This window comes from Vanrija pseudolonga, chromosome 1 (genome assembly GCF_020906515.1).
Source record: "Vanrija pseudolonga chromosome 1, complete sequence".
NCBI lineage: Eukaryota > Fungi > Basidiomycota > Tremellomycetes > Trichosporonales > Trichosporonaceae > Vanrija > Vanrija pseudolonga.
Genome location: NC_085849.1, coordinates 4,039,143 through 4,056,105, shown reverse-complemented (window position 1 = coordinate 4,056,105; position 16,963 = coordinate 4,039,143). Strand labels below are relative to the sequence as shown.

The 16,963-nt window shown below is 62.7% G+C and overlaps 8 protein-coding genes across 8 annotated transcripts; 2 read left to right on the top strand and 6 right to left on the bottom strand.

Annotated features, from left to right (window-relative positions):
- Window positions 1-117: 117 nt before the first annotated feature.
- On the bottom strand, window positions 118-2,760 carry SPAC1F7.09c (putative allantoicase; the record flags this gene model as incomplete). Its single annotated transcript, XM_062768005.1, has 5 exons — window positions 2,649-2,760; window positions 2,523-2,608; window positions 2,398-2,486; window positions 2,073-2,343; window positions 118-2,040 (listed from the first exon to the last, which is right to left on the bottom strand). The coding sequence occupies exons 1-5, from the start codon at window positions 2,710-2,712 to the stop codon at window positions 118-120; spliced, it is 2,433 nt and encodes an 810-aa protein (XP_062623989.1). The 5' UTR covers window positions 2,713-2,760.
- Window positions 2,761-3,816: 1,056 nt separating this feature from the next.
- On the bottom strand, window positions 3,817-4,632 carry AFUA_3G00880 (UPF0619 GPI-anchored membrane protein). The gene is made up of 2 exons (XM_062768004.1): window positions 4,423-4,632; window positions 3,817-4,367 (listed from the first exon to the last, which is right to left on the bottom strand). Exons 1-2 carry the CDS (start codon window positions 4,540-4,542, stop codon window positions 3,921-3,923), a joined length of 567 nt encoding a protein of 188 aa, XP_062623988.1. The 5' UTR covers window positions 4,543-4,632; the 3' UTR covers window positions 3,817-3,920.
- A 1,181-nt stretch (window positions 4,633-5,813) lies between these two features.
- LOC62_01G001508 (uncharacterized protein) lies at window positions 5,814-6,389 on the top strand (the record flags this gene model as incomplete). The annotated part of the gene is made up of 1 exon (XM_062768003.1): window positions 5,814-6,389. One exon carries the CDS (start codon window positions 5,814-5,816, stop codon window positions 6,387-6,389), a length of 576 nt encoding a protein of 191 aa, XP_062623987.1.
- Window positions 6,390-6,670: 281 nt separating this feature from the next.
- On the bottom strand, window positions 6,671-8,640 carry asaE_17 (MFS transporter asaE; the record flags this gene model as incomplete). The annotated part of the gene is made up of 6 exons (XM_062768002.1): window positions 6,671-6,772; window positions 6,821-6,894; window positions 6,941-7,702; window positions 7,741-7,789; window positions 7,829-7,925; window positions 7,988-8,640. 6 exons carry the CDS (start codon window positions 8,638-8,640, stop codon window positions 6,698-6,700), a joined length of 1,710 nt encoding a protein of 569 aa, XP_062623986.1. The 3' UTR covers window positions 6,671-6,697.
- A 433-nt stretch (window positions 8,641-9,073) lies between these two features.
- On the bottom strand, window positions 9,074-11,198 carry LOC62_01G001506 (uncharacterized protein; the record flags this gene model as incomplete). The annotated part of the gene is given in 5 exon segments (XM_062768001.1): window positions 9,074-9,482; window positions 9,730-10,348; window positions 10,366-10,681; window positions 10,785-11,018; window positions 11,058-11,198. The coding sequence occupies 5 exon segments, from the start codon at window positions 11,196-11,198 to the stop codon at window positions 9,074-9,076; spliced, it is 1,719 nt and encodes a 572-aa protein (XP_062623985.1).
- A 1,505-nt stretch (window positions 11,199-12,703) lies between these two features.
- On the top strand, window positions 12,704-14,547 carry MUP1_7 (High-affinity methionine permease; the record flags this gene model as incomplete). The annotated part of the gene is made up of 3 exons (XM_062768000.1): window positions 12,704-12,965; window positions 13,037-13,217; window positions 13,263-14,547. The coding sequence occupies 3 exons, from the start codon at window positions 12,704-12,706 to the stop codon at window positions 14,545-14,547; spliced, it is 1,728 nt and encodes a 575-aa protein (XP_062623984.1).
- Window positions 14,548-14,802: 255 nt separating this feature from the next.
- Window positions 14,803-15,705, bottom strand: LOC62_01G001504 (uncharacterized protein; the record flags this gene model as incomplete). Its single annotated transcript, XM_062767999.1, has 1 exon — window positions 14,803-15,705. One exon carries the CDS (start codon window positions 15,703-15,705, stop codon window positions 14,803-14,805), a length of 903 nt encoding a protein of 300 aa, XP_062623983.1.
- Window positions 15,706-16,308: 603 nt separating this feature from the next.
- LOC62_01G001503 (uncharacterized protein) lies at window positions 16,309-16,950 on the bottom strand (the record flags this gene model as incomplete). The annotated part of the gene is made up of 1 exon (XM_062767998.1): window positions 16,309-16,950. The coding sequence occupies one exon, from the start codon at window positions 16,948-16,950 to the stop codon at window positions 16,309-16,311; it is 642 nt and encodes a 213-aa protein (XP_062623982.1).
- Window positions 16,951-16,963: the final 13 nt, after the last annotated feature.

The following is a 16,963-nucleotide window of genomic DNA, read 5'->3' as shown; positions in this document are numbered from 1 at the left end:
TCGCATGCAGCATGTTTGTACATCCTTCCTATGGGTCTGGTCTGATACAAGATGAGAGATCCGATTCAGAGTGGGCCGAGTCATAACGCCGCTCGCCACTCGCTTCGCTCGCTCGCGTTACTCCGGCACGGCGACCTTTGCAAACGGCTCGCCGTCATACACAAGCAGCTCGCAGTCTCGCGGATCGCTGCCCTTCACCCCCGTGGCGATCTGCGTCTCGATGCACGCGAGGTCGAGCGTCCCGTCGAGGATAATAACCGGGTGGTGCCACGTGCCGGCCTTGTAGTTGAGCGCGGTGCCCGACTCCATCGTGAAAGCCTTGAGCGTGGCCGGGTCGGGGCGGTCGTCTGCGCCGCCCTCGGCGACGAGCACGAGGAACGTTCCCTTGGGCGGGAGCATGGGCTCGCTCTTGCCCGGCCACTCGGCCTTGCCCATCGGGATGAACGCCTGCGACGTGTACGGGTGCCGCTCCATGTGGCGCACGTCGAACACCTTGCCCCTGTCGCAGCCCTCCTTGGGCGTGGCGCGGTACACGCCGATGGACGTGGTGGCGTTCGCGTCGGCGGGGTAGCTCTCGGACAGGTTGGACAGCCACGAGATCTTGGCGATGTTGAGAGCCGGGTTGCCGCCGTGCAGGACGCCTGCTGGCGCATCCGCCTTGTTGGGGTACGCGCGGACGAGCTCGCCGAACGGCGCAAACGCCTCGTGCGTGATTGGCTCGGGGTGGATCAGGCCGTCGCCGCGCGCGAGGAACGACGCGAATTTGGACGCGACGCTTGGTGCCGGCGCCACAGGCTCGTCGGGGACGGTGGGGGGCTCATACGGCGGGATGTACACGTTGAACCAGTCGTTCTCGAGCGTCTCGCAGTCAATCTTGAGCCCGTCGTCGCCCGACTGCGCGTCCACGCACGCATAGTCCATCCACTCGTTGACCGTCAGCATGGGGTGGTGCCACACGCCAGCGTTGTAGCTGACGCCCTGGGCGCCCGTGGCGAGGAACGCGCGCAGCGTGGAGAGATCCGGCTCGTCGTTCTCGCCGTTGTGCGCAGCGAGGACGACGTACGCGCCACCATGCTTGTGGCGCTCCTGGCCGGCAGGCTGGCCAGTGCCCATCGGGATGAACGCCTGCGTTGTCGCCGCGTGGCGCTCGAGCTTGACGACTGGGATGGTGGCGCCGTTGCGCACGTCAAACTGCGGCCCGGCACGCATGCACGCCAGCGCGACACCGCCGCGCTTGAGGATGCCGTCGGGGTACGTCTCTTCGACCTTGGCGAGGCGGTTGAACTTGAACGCCGTGCCCTGGTTGGCAATGTTGACCTGGATGCCCTTTGGCGCGCTCGTGTCCTTGTCCCACGCCTGGATCACCTGGCCGTACGGCGCAAACGCCTCGTACGTGAGCGGCATGGCCGTGATGGTGATCTTTGCGGGCTCCTGCAGCTTGGCGCCCTTGGCGATCGGGAAGCCGAACACGCGGAAGCGCTTGAGCCCGCCGTCGGGGTAGATGCTGGCGCGGACGTGACTGAACACCTGCGACTCGGGCACGTTGCGCTCGGTCGCGAGCCACAGCTGGCGGTGGGGGCCGAGGGGCTTCTTGGCGACAATCACCGTCCACTCGGCGTCCTCGGGGGGCACCTCGGCGTCCGAGAGCGTACCCTCGACCTGCACCGCGACGGGGTAGTTGCCGACGTGGAACGCCGAGTCGACCTCGACATAACGGATCACGCCGGCGGCGCCGAGCTTGCCGACAACCCACTCCTTGCGCTCCTTGCCCGCCAGAGGCTGCCCAGCAGCGTACTTGCCCCGGCCCTCCTGGCTGCGGCGCGTCTCCCACCCGTCGCTCATGTCGTGTCCGCGCCCCTCGAGGAGGAGGTTGCCCGGGGGCGAGAAATTGGCGTCCGAGCAGCCGACAATGTGGCCGCCGATCAGGGGCGAGAGGAGGTTGACGGGCGCCGTGTCGGGGTCAGGCAGGGCCGTGTACAGCGTCGGCGGGGCGGGGCGGCCATACGCGCGGAAGCGAGCCTTGCCGAGCGTCAGCGAGGCCTGTAGCACAGCTGGAGTCTTCCTGCACTCACCATGCCGCCGTCGGGGATCATGCGGACCAGGACGCCGCTCCAAAGTCCCTCCTTGGCCTTGGCGTTGAGCTCGAAGATGTGGCGCGAGTTGGGGCCGAGCGTGACCACCGGCAAGAGCTCCTCCCAGCGGCTGTCGTCGGGGGTGAGGGGGACGTCGGCGCCGTGGACGCCGAGCACGGCAGACTGGGGCGCTTCGTTGCCGCTAAAGTGGCTCGTGTCGATGTCGACGTAGTCGAGGTGGGACTCGGCGGGGCCGAGCTTGATGATGATCCTGCGGCGCGTCAGCGAGCGCCGCGAACGAGCGGCCCTCTTCTCGTCCACTCACCAGTCGCTCGCCTCGTTGTGCCGCCTGCTCTCCCACCCATCGTACAGCGCGCCATTGGGCCCAAACTGGCCCTTCATCGACGCCGAGGGCTAGGCGGGTCAGCGGTGCTACAGCTGCACACTCACGCCAGGCTTGATGAGGTTGTCGCGCGAGGCGAAAAAGTCGTCGCTGCACGCGAGGACCTGCCCGCCGATCGCCGACGTCGAGACCTCTGGGAATGTCAGTTGTCGAGCGGGGCGACGACGACGCACCAGTGTACTTGGACTTGAGGGTCGTGTCGAACGTCTCGAGGGGGATCTGCTGTGGTTCTGGCATTGTTGTGGTTGTGGTAGACAGAGAGAGATGTTACGGTGTGAGATGCAGGCCAGACGAGAGACGACGCCGTTATGCGGGAGTGACTGAACCGTGCTGCCTGCCCCACTGTGCATCTCTAGTAACCGTGTCGCTGCTCGAGGGCGCGACGGTAACAAGCGGCTTATCTCTCTCGGCCACGCCCGACAAGCACGGAGCGGGCATCCGGCGCGCCTAGGAAGCGAAAGCCGTCGCGCCTAGTGGCCATGACGCGCGCCTAGCCCTCCTCTCGGCCAATGGGCCGCGGTCCGCGGTCCGGTATACGACGGCGATAGGGAAATGCAGTCGGCCATACACTGGCTGGCTGTTGACAGGGCCCAAGTGCGTCGCTGGACGCCTGGGCCTGCTATATCCTGGACCGTATTGGCCAGTGCTGGGCGCACGGCAGTGCCGGCGCATGCCGGCTCGGCCGTCTCTGCACCGCGCAAAGCTCTTTCGGGTCGCGTGGCCAAGAGGAAGCACGGCTGTGGCCAAGAGGGAACCGTGTCGGCTGAGACTGGGCGAGCCATGAAACTGATGTAGCTTGGAGAAGGCTCGAGCACAGTGTCGTTGATAGGGCATTGTCCTTGATAGGCGATAATGCGCTGCTGCTCGGTCGCGTTGACACCCGCAGCTCACAGCTGCCTGCCACTTGTTCACAAGCTTCTCAAGCCTAGTCGCTGCACTGCGCCCCCGGGCCGAGACCGTTGGCTGCAGCGCCCGGCCCACCTGCCTTGCCTTGCCTGGCCCGGCCGGCCTTGCGCCCTCCGTCATTCTGCACGACTTGAAACAGGCTAGAAGTCCAGAAGTACACAAGACTGTCCGTGCCCGCCGTCATGTTGTACCTTTTGCCGTCGAGGTCCGAGCGACAGCCGCAGCAGCACCCTCCCTCCCCCTGATGTCACAGTGTTACGGCACCGCCTCACAAACAAAACTACCACCACTCGCGGCTGTTGTCAGACGCGTGAGTCACCAGTAGTCATGTCAACGGCCAGGCGGTGCGCACAAGGCAAGGTTGTCCCACGCTGCGTCCCGCCCACCACACACACGCTCCACTGCACACACCTCGTCCCAAGCCTCGACTGCCAGTCTAAGAAACGAGTGCATGTACACTAACATTGTCCGTAGTAGGGGTAAAGGGGGAGCCAAGCTAAAGGCAGTTTAACAATGTCCTAGGATACCACACGCCGCGCTTAGGCGAGGAGGGCAATGAGGGAGCCGCCGACGAGGGCAAGCGAGGGGACGAGAGCACCGGCACCGTTGGGCTTGGACGAGGCGGAAGCGTTGGGGATAGCCGGGCCCGAGGCCGAGGCCTCGCCCGAGGGGAGCACCGAGCCGGAGGGGACGAGGGCCGACGAGGCCGAGACCGAAGCGGAAACCGAAGCCGACGCCGAAGCCGACGACGAGGCGACGGCCGAGCCCTGCGCAATGGTAAAGTAGTCGGACTGGGCGAGGATGGCGTTGGTCTGGGAGTTGACAAAGTTGATGCGGTACTGCGAGCCGACGTAGGACGCGGCGGGGGTGTACGAGTACGAGCCGGCCGAGGTCTGGACGTTGGTGGCGACCGACTCGGTCTGAAGCGACGACGACGAGGGCACCTGGATCTGGATGGAGAAGGTGGAGGGGTCGGTGGAGACGGACTGGGCGTGGGGTCAGCATGGTGTCAAGGTGTCAAGGAGGAGCGGCGCCACTCACAGTCCACTGGATCGTCTGGGGGACGCCAGTCGACCAGTTGGACGTGTTGGTGGGCGCCGTGATCTGGATGGCGCGCGCGGCGGCGGCAGCGAGGAGGAGGTAGGCGGCGTTGAAGAGCATGGCGAAGGTGTTGAAGGGTGCGAGCGAGTGTGTAGTGTCTGTTAGTTGAGAGCGATAGAGTGGAAGTGAGTGGGAGACAAGGAAGCGGAGGCACTGAAAACAGTTGGCCGCAGGTTTATCTCGTGTCGGCAGCGGCAGCGGTGGGTCGGTCAGCGCGCTCGCGCGTTGCGTTGTGCGAGTCGCCCGACCGACCTGACGCCATCCGAGGGAGCCTCCTCCGGCTCCGCCGCCGCCTCCGTGCGCAGACACGCCACACGCCGAGTCCCTCGCGCTTCCAGGCCACAGCAGTGCAATCATCTCAGGTGTGCAGGTGTGCATTTTCTCAGAGCGCGCGCGCGATCCCACCCAGGAGGCCGAGGCGCCAACCGAACCAAACAACGCCACTGGCGTTTTCGTCAATGCTGCTCCTGGCACGCGTCGACTTGCAACTCCTGGTTCCACTGCACTGGCACCTATCAGCGGTGCTGATTTGGGGTCTGCGCCGAGAGCGAGATAGGCTTTGTGGCGTCGATGACTGCCCTGTGGCCGCCGAACCTGCGTCTACGGTTGGGGGAAGGAAGAAGCAACGATGGTGGCTGCGCGCACGGTCGCGGCGTCGCAGGCGCACAGATGCACAGAGTGCACTGGCTGAGGCTATGGCTGACGGCCGTGCTATGCTTGTTCTCTGCTTCGCGCTTCTGTCGGCTTGCTCGAGACAGACAGACTACTACTGCGCATTCTAGTTGCCCGCCGCGCGCGTTGTTTGGCTCTTGTGGCCCCTGACGCGTCTTGCTCTAGGCCCCAATTCTTTGGTTATCCTGACGCCTTAATCGCCTGCCAAGAGGTAATACACCTGCGCGTTTCCTGGATCCAATTAGGCCTGGACATTACAAAACGGTTAGTAATTAGGCCTGTGCGGTTGTGCTGTCGCCACTTCTCACGTGGCTGTCCCTGAATTCCCTTCAGTCCCTCTTCCCCGTCGTCCGTTGTGGGCGCGACACTTTGCACAACGACGGGCAGTGCTGTTGCTTGTCTCGCTCTCACAACGCTGCACGACGACACTCTCTCTCCACACACACACGACCACTGCAACAACCTAGACCCCGCTGCATAGCTTGCATCGCACGCGCACAGCTGCCCATCACATCTACCCCACCCCTATAACCCCCCGACACACGCGACGACGACCGACGCACCTGGCGTGCATCTCGCCCTCGCCCTCGCCCCGACCCACCTTCCTTGCCTGCTCGACACGTCGCGCGCACCCATCCACCACCCCCATCACCGCCACCATGATCCCAACACCCCTTGCGCTGCTCGTAGCGCTCGTAACCCTCCTCCCGCTCACGCTCGCACAAGCCGTCGGCTGGTCGACAATCTACTGGCCCGTGCTGTCGCCATCCAAGACACAGCCGTGGGTCGTGGGCCAGAAAAACCTGCTCGCATGGCGCGTCGCCGGCGGGACCGGCATCCCCGTCTTCGACATCCAGCTGCACAACTGGAACAAGAAGCTCATGCCGGGCTACATCAAGCTCGCGACGCAGTACCCCATGCAGTCGCTCCCGGGGACGTACAAGAACCTCGGGGGCGAGATTGAGATCGATCTCGACGGGAGCGTGCCAGTCGGCGACGACTTCGTGATCGCATTCACCAACATGACGCACGGCAACGTCTACGCGACGTCGCCTCCGTTCTCGATCCTTGCGCAGGCCCCATCAAACTACAGCGACAATCCCGAGAAGCTTCCCTCGGCAACCGTGACTGCGACGCTCACGCACGGCGCAAATCCCACCCAGCAGTGGGCCATCACTCTCGACGGCCAGGGACCAGCATACCCGCAGACGACGACCACGCCCGAGCCGGTGTAGAGGCGAGCAGCGGGGTTTATCACGCGGGTGACGGTGCTTCACCATCGCCTCGCCATCTGTTCTTCTCCCTTTCTCTTCTTTTTGGTGACATGAGATGCACGGACACTGTGACATTAGCGTGATGGGAGTGGGGAGTGCGTGGCGACGGTGCACAGACGCGGCCGGCACAGGTACGCCGCGCACAGGCTAAGGCAAAGCAGTGCATTGTTATCATCATCGTTCGTGTCCCATTGTCCTTGTCAAGATTACGCCAACGTCTAGACCGACTACTGTCGTCTCTACTCCGCTTTGTTCTTCCCCCCCACGGCCTACTTCGACGGGAAGAAGGCAATCACACACCCACCAGCCGCCATCATGGTGCCCGTGTAGATAACAAGCGCACCCTGGGCCGTCAGCCTCGCCGTGGACTCCCAACGCCGCCTGCAACTCACATAGTCGGTGTGCCCGTATGCGCCGCCCGCGCCGCCGAACCGGTGCATCTTGAGCAGAGCCGTGGCAATAGGGCCTGGTCATCAGCGAGGCCCTGCCTTCTGTCCGGCCCGTGTACTCACCCGACGCCAAATTCCCAATCCCTCGCAGCGTCATGAACACGCTGAAGCCCAGCGGCGGGACGGCGGGGTCGCCGCGCGCAAACACGCGGATCAGGCTCGCCCACAGTCCGGCCATGCTGCCCGCCGACAAGCTCCACACGATCGTGAACGCCGTCAGGCCGGCCGCGTGCGTCCCGAACCTGCCCCAGAGCAGCAGGCATGCGAGGCACGCGAACAAGCTCTGCGCAAACATGATTACGCGGACGGGCACGCGGTCGGACAGCCAGCCGCCCATGGTCTGCCCGACGACAGTGACGGCGTTCAGGATCGCAATCAGGCCCGTGCCGCTCGGCGTCGTGATCCCCACCGTGGCCGCAAACACGGGCAGCCAGACCGCAGGGATAAAGTTGGCCAGCGAGCCGAGAAACACGGTCCCGAACGCGGTCCACGGCGCCGCGGTGCGCAGCCACGCGAGGTCGAACACGCGCCTCCTCGGCCCGGGCGGGTGTCGCTCGCGCTCGCCCCGGCGCAGGCGGAGCTTCGGGCGCGGCGGGAGCGGGATACGCCGCTTGATGAACGGCAGCGCGGCGGCGTTGAGCGCGAAGAAGATGCACGCCAGCGCAATCATCGTCCACTTGTACCCCGCCCGCTTGAGCAGCGCCGTCACGAGGAAAGGGTACATGGTCCCGCCGAGCCCGGTGCCAGCGTACATGATCCCCGAGGCCATGCCGACGCGCTTGTGCCACCACTCGAAGATGATCGTCGCGCAGGGGTAGTATGTGACTGTGGGGGGTCAGCGGTGGTCGATGGGGGCGACTTACGGCCAGAGAAGGTGAACATGATGCCGATGGTCAGGACGAGGTGCCATGGCTGAGGGGGTCAGCGCCATAGTCCAGCCCACTGCCTCACCTCGGTCGCAAACGCAGACGCGACTATGCCGCAGGTAGCGATGACGAGACCTCCTAGCTGGAAGTATTTCTCATACCAAGGTAGCGCAGCGAAGAGGCTGCGCGTGTCAGTAATTTGGTCGGCGAGAAGCCGCAGTCCAGGCCTAGGCTGGCGACTCACGGCCCGAGCGGCGCGCCGAGAAAGTAGAGGATGGCCGTCGGCAGCGTCGCTGCGAGCGCGAGCGTTCCCTCGACACCGGGGCGGTCCTTGAACAGCGTGTTGGACCAGTACTCGAGCAGCACGCCCGAGGAGAAGGGCAGGCCCCAGACCATGACCTCGACCAACGTGCCGGCAGCGAGGAAGAGCCAGGCCTCGCGCCCACCGTCGACGGGGGGCAGCGGCTCGGCGGAGGCTTCGGCAGCGTCCTCGGCGCCTGTGTCGCGCGGCGGGGAGGCGCGCAGCGCCGCGTCGACAGCCTCGGCGTCGCCCTCGCCGCCTTCGAGGATCCCCCCGTGGTCGAACGCACGTTCCGTCGGCGTCGGCGGGATCGAGGGCCCGGGGCGCGCATCGGTTTTGAACAAGCTCCCCTCGACGGCGGGGAGCGCGTCAAAGCGCACGGCCTGGGCCTTGGTGGCGCCGTAGTACTCTGGGACTGGCTCGTCGTCGACCGTGACCGCCTCGTCCTCGGGCGCAAACTTGCTCAGCTGCAGCCCGAACGACGGCCGCTCGTGCCCCGCGCTCGCGCGCGACGGGCGGCGCGCAGCCTTGGAGAGCGCGGAGAGCTCGTACCCCGTCTGCCTGGCGGAGCTGTCCTCGTCGGCCTCGTGGTCCATTGCTGCGGTGATGTGGAGATGGGAGATGTGCCAGCATGGTGCACGCTTGCCTTTGCTTGCAGTCCCCGACGAACGACGACGGGCGGCTCGAGCTGAGGCACCCGACGTGGCGGAGTCGAGACCGAGTGGACCGAATCGAATTAACCGACATGGTCGGACTGGGCCGGCTTGGGGCCGCGCCTTGCCGAGCGCGTGGGGGTTGCTAACCGCCGCGGTCTCGGCGGCTGCCTCGATTCGAGCATCCAGCAGCTTGGCATGCACTCCAGCTGGTTCTGCAACGTCGCTCATTCAAGTGCATTCTGGTTTCGTCGCTCATTCAAGCGCATTCAAGCGCATTCTGTTTTACAAACAACTGGTCGGCAACGAAGATCGACGTTCATCGGCGTTCATCCATTCGCCTTTCGTCATCATTGCCGGTGGCCTCCTTTCGGAGTCAGTAGGCTTCCAACGGGTCAGGTACTGCCTCCAGTTCAAAGAGCCAGTTCAGTGTGCGCTGAGTGCGCAGACGGGCGATCGCACGGGTGAGGTACCTTCCCCGGCCCTCGAAGTTGATGCAGTCTGCCATCACGTTCAACGCGATGACAGCTGGTGGCGCAAACTCGCCGCCCAGTGCTATGAACTTGTCCTGCACATCTTGACCATTGTCCTTCGTGGGGTCCGACGAGGCGGCAACAGCGGCCGCCCTGACTGCCAGTTCCTTGTGTTGGAACTTGGCCGTGACGCCAATGTAGGCGTCGAAGATACCCTTTGTGCTGAGCAGGTCGGGGTATCGGTTGGCGCAGGGCTTGCAGGTTGGGCCGCCTTGTGGGTTGCACAGCTGGGCCTTGCCGTTGAGCAGGTGGCTTTGAGGTAGTCAGCATTGAAGATTGACTGCCACCAGAACGAGACCATTTACGCTGTGAACCCCTGGCAGTCGACGTTTCCCTTCTCCTTGGAAGGTTCTTCACCTCGACGCCCTTGGCCTTGGCGGCACTCTCCATGGCCTTCTTCTGCCCGGCGAGCTTTCGAATTGCCATATACTCGCACGGGGTGCAGAGGCTTAGCGCAAGACTTTAAAAGTGTCAGCCTGGATGGGATTCGTCAACTTACTCTCCACACGACGCCGACGGTCGGGCCCGGTAAAAGGGCGGGTCCGTGTTGGAGCACGCCAACCCCTCGCAGGGCTTTGTGTAGGACGCGATCTGGATGATCACGCCGTCGTATAGGCGAAAGTCCGCCTCTGGGAAGTGGCAGAGGTGGAACGCGGCCCAGGCAACCTGCCAGTGCATGACACAGAGCATGCGGACCTCATTTCGGCGAGACGCGTAGGGGTCCCGGAAGCCGGCTTCAGGCCGCAGGTCTTTGTCACAGCCGTATGTGCATTCGCCGCCCCACTCGCAGCCGGTGGCGAGGATGGCAGCCTTGTCTTCCTCCAGGCAGAGCTTAACCTCCTCGACGAGGGCGGCCTTGGCATCGCCGGAGAACTGGCCAAAGGCCTCGTACTCCTCATGACGAAGGGGGCCTGCCATGGAGAGGAGGGGGAGCCGATCGAGGGAGAACGTCGCCCAGTGGTCCTCCCACGCCGGAAGACGTGGGGACTGGTCGGCCGCGATCTCGGGAATCTCCCGGTCACGGAGGTCGCCCAGAAGCGCGTCGTACAGGTCGGGCTTCACCGGCACAGTAACGAGACTGGCCAGTTCGAAGCCGGTCTTGGGGCCAGTCTCGGAAGCTGGGGTCCTCCTCAACTTGAGAGGATGCCGTGGATCAGCTTGATGTGGCGTGCGTCAAACCAAATTCCGGCGATCTTCGCCGCCTCGAGGCGAACCATGGAGGAGCTTCCCAAGGTGAGCAAGTCGCGGCCGTTGACGATGGTGATGGCGGTTGCCTCCTCGATGTACCCGACGGAGCGGCGCTCCATGACGGATGGCGGGAGTGCCGCAGCTGGGTTTCGAGTGCCAACGATGGCGAGCGAGATACGAGGGTACTCGCTCACCTGATTCGCAGGAGGCGGGCGCTCACTGGGACCCGCAGTCGTGGAGGGAGCCGACGACGAGGACGGCCCCTGCGATGGTCCCGCGGACGAGGACGACGCCCCCAGCCGCTTCGCCTTCCCGAGCTCCACAACCTTGACACCGTCAGCATGCACGTAGCTGTGCTGTACTCACTTTCGCCCATGGGCGGAAGGCATTCGTCTCCTCCTCCATCGCCTTCTTCCACTTTGCCGACTGGCACTTGAAGCCGAGAAAGTCGGGACAAGCGGCGATGGTAAAGAGCATACCATCGATCTCGAACTCCTGCTCCAGCATCCACTCATTGGCCTCTCGTCCGCTCGCAGTCTTGAGGTGGGCGTTGGCAGGGTCCTCCAAACGGTCGTAGATCTGGTCTTGGACCTCATTGCCCTTAACTGTCAGTGGTTGCAGGCACCTCAAAGAACTCACGAGACCCTCCCACTGCCGCACATATAGCCGCTCGTCCGGCTCCTCGCCCGCCTCCTTGCGCTTGCGCTTCTCCCCAGCGCTGGGGTTCGTCTTGGGCGTGTTAGCTGACGCGTATAGCATTATCGGCTTGTCGAGGCTCATGGCGAGCTCAGCCGTAAGTCGATAGTTGTTTATCGGACTCAGAAAGTTCTGAATCGGTTTCCGAGAGATGTCGGTGGTTGGCTCTTCGATGACCGCGATCTCTGGGGGAACTTTGCTCCACGCAATGTGGAGCAGATCGAGCGAGTTGCTCACCGTCACGATCGTCAGACGGTCAAGAGGTCAAGGGCAATGTGTGCCCACTCTAACCGAAGATGATGAGCAATCCTCAGCCTGGGAGTCGTTGTTGCAGGTGAGAGGAGTCAGCTGATTCTCATTCCTCGAGGCGTGATAGTGCCAACGGAGCACGTTTGAGTGAGCATTATTGTTCGGCAGTTGTTGTTGTTGGCGAAGCTGATCTATGATGATGGCCTTTGGCGAAGTTGTCTGAGAACTTGAAGTGTTGCTCACGAAATCCGAAGTCCATGGTCGCGGATAGAGCTCCCTTGCGTCCAGGGTCGCCTTGGGGACCGTGAGGGGGAACCAGCATAGATATGCACGGTGTGCGCTACCATGTACTATGTATAGCATGAGTCAATACGTCTGACGCAGGCATGAGGAACAGACGCGTGTCAATGTGCCTCGTTCCTCCCTTACTTGTGCAAACCGCGAATGTCCGTGGCACCTCGGTCTTCGGTTGGGCTGATGAAGACTGGAGCAGATGTAGAATGGGGCAGATGGAGACTGGGTGGCCTGTATGCAAAATATTTCTTGCTTAGCTCCGGGACGACTCGGGACAAGCGGTCAGTCATGGCCAAACGATGGTGATGAGCAGCGAAGACGTGATGCCAAGGGTCCGAATGGATCTCGGAGAACCGGTGACCCTACTGCAAAGGAGTGGCCTTTGCCCGCGCCACCATGTCTCTGCTCGCGATGCACTGCGCCCATGCCATGGGCGGCGGTCTGCCAACACGGCGGGTGTAGCTACGGAGGTAGTAGATATCAACTTTGATTTCCTGAGGCGGGTCCCTGATTTTCGGCCCTGGTAGCCAAGCCGCCGGCCATCACGTCTTCCCAGTATCAAATTGAGCTTGCTCAAAGCTGCATGACTCTGGGTCCATAGTGGTGCAGGACTGGTGAAGACAGGGTGTACGTGTAAGGGCCAGTGGACGTAATCACCGGCGAGTTACGAGGGACGCGAGGAAATCGGTCACCTCTTGGCGCCACGACGAAGGCACCCATCCCGACTTCTTTCCTCTTGCTAGTCACCAACCCTTCTTGGACCGAATCCGAAAGCCAAGAGGAACCGAAACCCAGTGCGGGCGACCGAATTCCGAGTCGTCTGGTTGCTCAAAAGGTCCAGCATGTCGCAATCAGCCCACCCGCTCACGCCATCTTCGCGTACTAAGATATGGCGCAAGATGATTAACACATGTTAGAGGCCGACGACAAAGGCATGACGATAGTTTTCGGTAGCAGAGCCGGTGCACGACAGAGTCTGCGAAGTATATAGGATTGGGAAGCATCGAGTGATCAGCCGCATCCAGCCCTCATCACCCTCCCCGACAATGGCAGCGGAATCACAAAAGTCGGGCTCGTCGTCCGAGAACGTCGCCCACGTCAACTACGACCACAGCAAGCCCGAGTATATTGTCCAGGACGGCGTGGCGTACGTCGGCGAGAAGGGCGAAAATGGCGGCGTGACGTACCAGAACGCCGCCGATGGTGTCCCCGTCGAGTCTACCAACCTCTTGAGGTATACCACAGGCTTCTGGGGCTCCGTCTTCCTGAGTCTCAGTCGTGTTGTTGGTACAGGTATTTTTTCAACACGTGAGTGACGAGTGTGGCTACTCAGGCACAGACCTCCACCTCCACTCCACCAAAACTGACGCCACCTCCAGCCGCCAACATCCTCAAGGGCACCGGCAGTGTCGGCCTCGCCTTGTTCTTCTGGGTCATTGGCTACGTTATCAGCATGAGCGGTCTCTCTGTATACCTCGAGCTTGCGTCATATTTCCCGGGCCGGTCCGGAGCCGATGTCGTGTACCTCGAGCAAGCCTATCCCCGCCCGCGTTTCTTCTGGTGAGTCGCCACTTTCGTCTATGATCTCCTGCTCACCTCTTCCAGGCCGCTCGCGTTCGGCTTCTACACTTGCGTGTTCGCCTTCGGGGCTGGAAATTCGTTCGTGCTTGCATCTTGGGTGTTCCGTTTCGCATCGCGTGAGCCCACAGACTGGGAAATCAAGGGAATCGCCATCGCGGCCAACACCCTCGTCGCGCTCTTGATCATTGCCAACACACGCCTCTCCTTGACACTGGTCAACGTTTTCGGCGTGCTCAAGGTCGCTACGCTCCTTTTCATTGGAATTACTGGCTGGGCGGTTCTTGGAGGTGCTTTCCCGGAAAAGGTCCCCGACCCGCACGCAAACTTCCGCAACGCGTTCGAGGGCACGGGCAACGACGCGTACTCCCTCTCCTCGTCGCTTGTCAACATCGTCTACTCCTATTGGGGTTACGCCAACGCATTCAACTTGAACAATGAGATCAAGAATCCAGTACGCACGCTCAAGTTGAGTTCGGCCATCACCATGTTCCTCATCGCCACACTCTACATGCTCGTCAATGTGGCGTTTTTCGCTGTCCTTAGCAAAGCCGAGATCCTCGCCTCGACGCAAATCACGGCCACACTCTTCTGGGAGCGCCTCTGGGGTGCAAAGGTTGCCAAGGGATTGACCATTTTCCCGGTCCTGTCGGCGTTCTCAAACATGCTGGCGAGTATGATCGGATTTTCGCGCCAGGTCCGCGAGATTGGCCGTCAAGGTCTCCTCCCCTACCCCAAGATCTGGGTTTCGACCAAGCCCTTCGGCACGCCGATTGCTCCCGTCCTCATCTTGTGGTTTACAGCAGTCCTGTTCACCGTCGCACCCCCGGCTGGTGACGCGTTCCAGTTCATCACCGCTCTTCAGAACTACCCCCAGTCTCTGTTCCTGCTCCTGATGACCATCGGCCTTCTCATCATCCGCCACCGCCGCAAAAAGATGGGTATCCCGGCCAGCGACTTCAAGGTCTGGACGCCTGTCGTCATCTTCTTCATTTGCGTCGAGCTCTTCCTCCTCATTATGCCCTGGGTCCCTCCTGCGGGCGGCATCAACGACTCGGCATTCAACTTCTTCTACGCGGCGTCCTCGCTCGGTGGTCTCGGCATCATCCTTGTCTGCTACCTCTACTACGTCCTCTGGATGTACATTCTCCCCAAGGCCGGCAAGTACCAGATCCGCCGTCGTGTCCTCTTCAACGACGACGGTAGTGTTGGCAACCAGCTCATCAAGGTCCCCAACGACGAGGTCGAGGCGTGGGACATCAAGCATGACCCTTCGGGACGTTCCCTCAATGAGAATGAGCGTGATGCGTAGTGGAGGTGTTATAGTTACCCGCGCGGGATTATGTTATTGGCATTTACAGGCATTTGTTGAATTGTGCCACATTGGGTTTGAGCAGCTTCACCAACCTCAGTCGTCGTGGAACACATCCACAATAGACACCTGCAGTGCCTTGCATCAATACCCTGAACATTGGGAACGGTCTCATGCATTTACAGTATGACAGGGCTCAACTATGTAGCACAGAATGAGAGCAGCTGGAAGGTGGCAGCCTCATGGCGGTGGCCCTCAGAGATGGCCGGCGCGGCGGGCCGCCTCCACCCCGCGGGCCATCTCCTTTTCAACACGAAGGAAGATCTGCGTCTTGCGACGGACCTCGCGCTTCATCTCCTTTTCGTCGTCCTGGTGACGCGCCAGATCCTCGTTTGCGCGACGCATGTCTTCCTGGGCACGGCGGTGGTTGTCCCTCTGGACGCCGAGGTCGACAGCTTGACGTCGGTCGCGCTCGTCTTGGGTGAAGGGTATGGGCATGAGTGCACGCCTAACAGCTTCCTCCTCGCGATTGACGTCTTCCTGGGCACGCAAGTGATCCTCTTCCTCACGCCTCTGATCCTGAAGCATGCGAAGACGGAGCCGGTCATGGTCGGCTTGGGCACGGGGGGCATGGGCGACAGCATGGTGTTGGCGAGGAACGGGGTGGACATCGGCGGCCCTCAAATCGATCAACTCGGGGAGAGGACGGCGTTGGGCAGCAGGGGCAAGAACACGGTCAGGGTGTGCTGCGACAAGGGGAGGAAGCCAGTCGACGTCGTGGTTGGGGTGATCGTAGGCGACGGGCTCGCCCTGGAGCGCGAGGGGGTGGCCGCCGCCGGGGACAGCATGGCCAACGTAAACGGGGTCGTCGTCGTCATGGGGAAGGCGGTTGTGGTCGGGGCCTTCGTCGTTCTGACCAAGACGAGCGCGGCGAGGAAGGCGTGGAACCCGGCGAGGCCCTTGGTCTTGGGGGCGAGCACGATGGCCAGGGCTGTTGGAGCGGCTGCGACCACGGTGGTGGTCCTCTGGCAGAGCCAAGCGGATACCAGGGCGGTCGCCACGACGGTCGTCTGCGGCTTCACCGCCGTTGTTGCTGGGGCGGCGGAGGATGCCGCTGGGGGGCTTGTCGCCGGGGTTATCAGCGGCACGACGCAACATGGTGGCTGCGCGGTAAGCATTTGTCGAGGAAGACCGAGCGTGGACTCACTGATGGCCAAGATGATCGGGCCGAGAGGCGATGGTAGTTGAGGGGTGCTCAGTGGTGAGGTGAGCGTTGAGAAGAATGGGGATAGGGAAGACTGAGAATGTGAGTGATGGTTGGGTGGCAAACTCGACGAGGGAAGACGAGGAAGAAATCATGCGCGGCGTCCTTCCGTCGAGGTGAGTCATCTGGTGACCGAACGAGGGCGCACCCACGGTCTGCCGGTGCGCAGGCTGGGCATGGGTGGGGTGGTGTGGGGGCGGCGGCTACTGCCATATACGCCGGCACGTCGCAACACTCGGCTCCCACAAATGCCATCGACAGAGACCAGACACAGAGATGGGGTGCATTAACTCTACAGCAGGACTACCAGCTCATGCATCAATGGAAAATTATTCTGGGGCGGGCTTGCGTGCCGTACGAAAGGGAAGGTGAAGTGGTAGCTGAGGGTCAGTGGTGCGCACCTCAATCCCTACTCACATTGTACACGAGAATGGTCTTGAGCGATGTGCTGCGGGACACATGCATGGCAACAGCATAAGGGCTCGAGACGTCGGTCTTCAGATACGGTGGGCGCGGTTGGCACGCGCGACGGCCTCTTCCGCACGACGGAGGTCGGCACGGGCACGGCGCTCGTTTTCCTCCGCACGCCGCTGGCCGGCCTCCGCTCGGCGCTCCCCTGCGTGCTGCGCCAGAAGTGAATCCTCCTGATGGCGCACAAAGTCCTCCGTTGCGCGGAGGTGCACTTCCCTGGCATGGGTGAGGTCATCAAGGCGGTTGCTGTGCTCAAGGGCACGACGACGCTCGGCTTCCTCCGCCTGAGCCGCCTCCCGCTGGGCCTGCCAGCGATCGTGGGCAGCACGCCTCTCGTCCTCGATCCTACGGCGCCGAAGGACGCCCGGGGGGTGGAGAACGTCGTCGTCGCCATCGTTGTCGACCTGTTGGCGAGGAACAAAGAGAGCGGGGGGAGCGAGGTCTTCGTCCTCGGCGAGATCGACAATGTCGTGGTGGCGAGCTCCGTGGTCGCGGGCAGCAGGGTTGTTGGGGCCGTTGTTGCGACCAGGGACGGCGGGGGGAAGACCACCACGGTAGTCGGCGGCGGCGGGAAGGTGGTCGCGTGGGGGACCGCGGTCGTTGTTGGGGCGGCGGGGAATGCCGCTGGCGGGGTTGTTCACGCGATCGTCCGCGGCGCGTCGCAACATTGTGTCTGCGGGG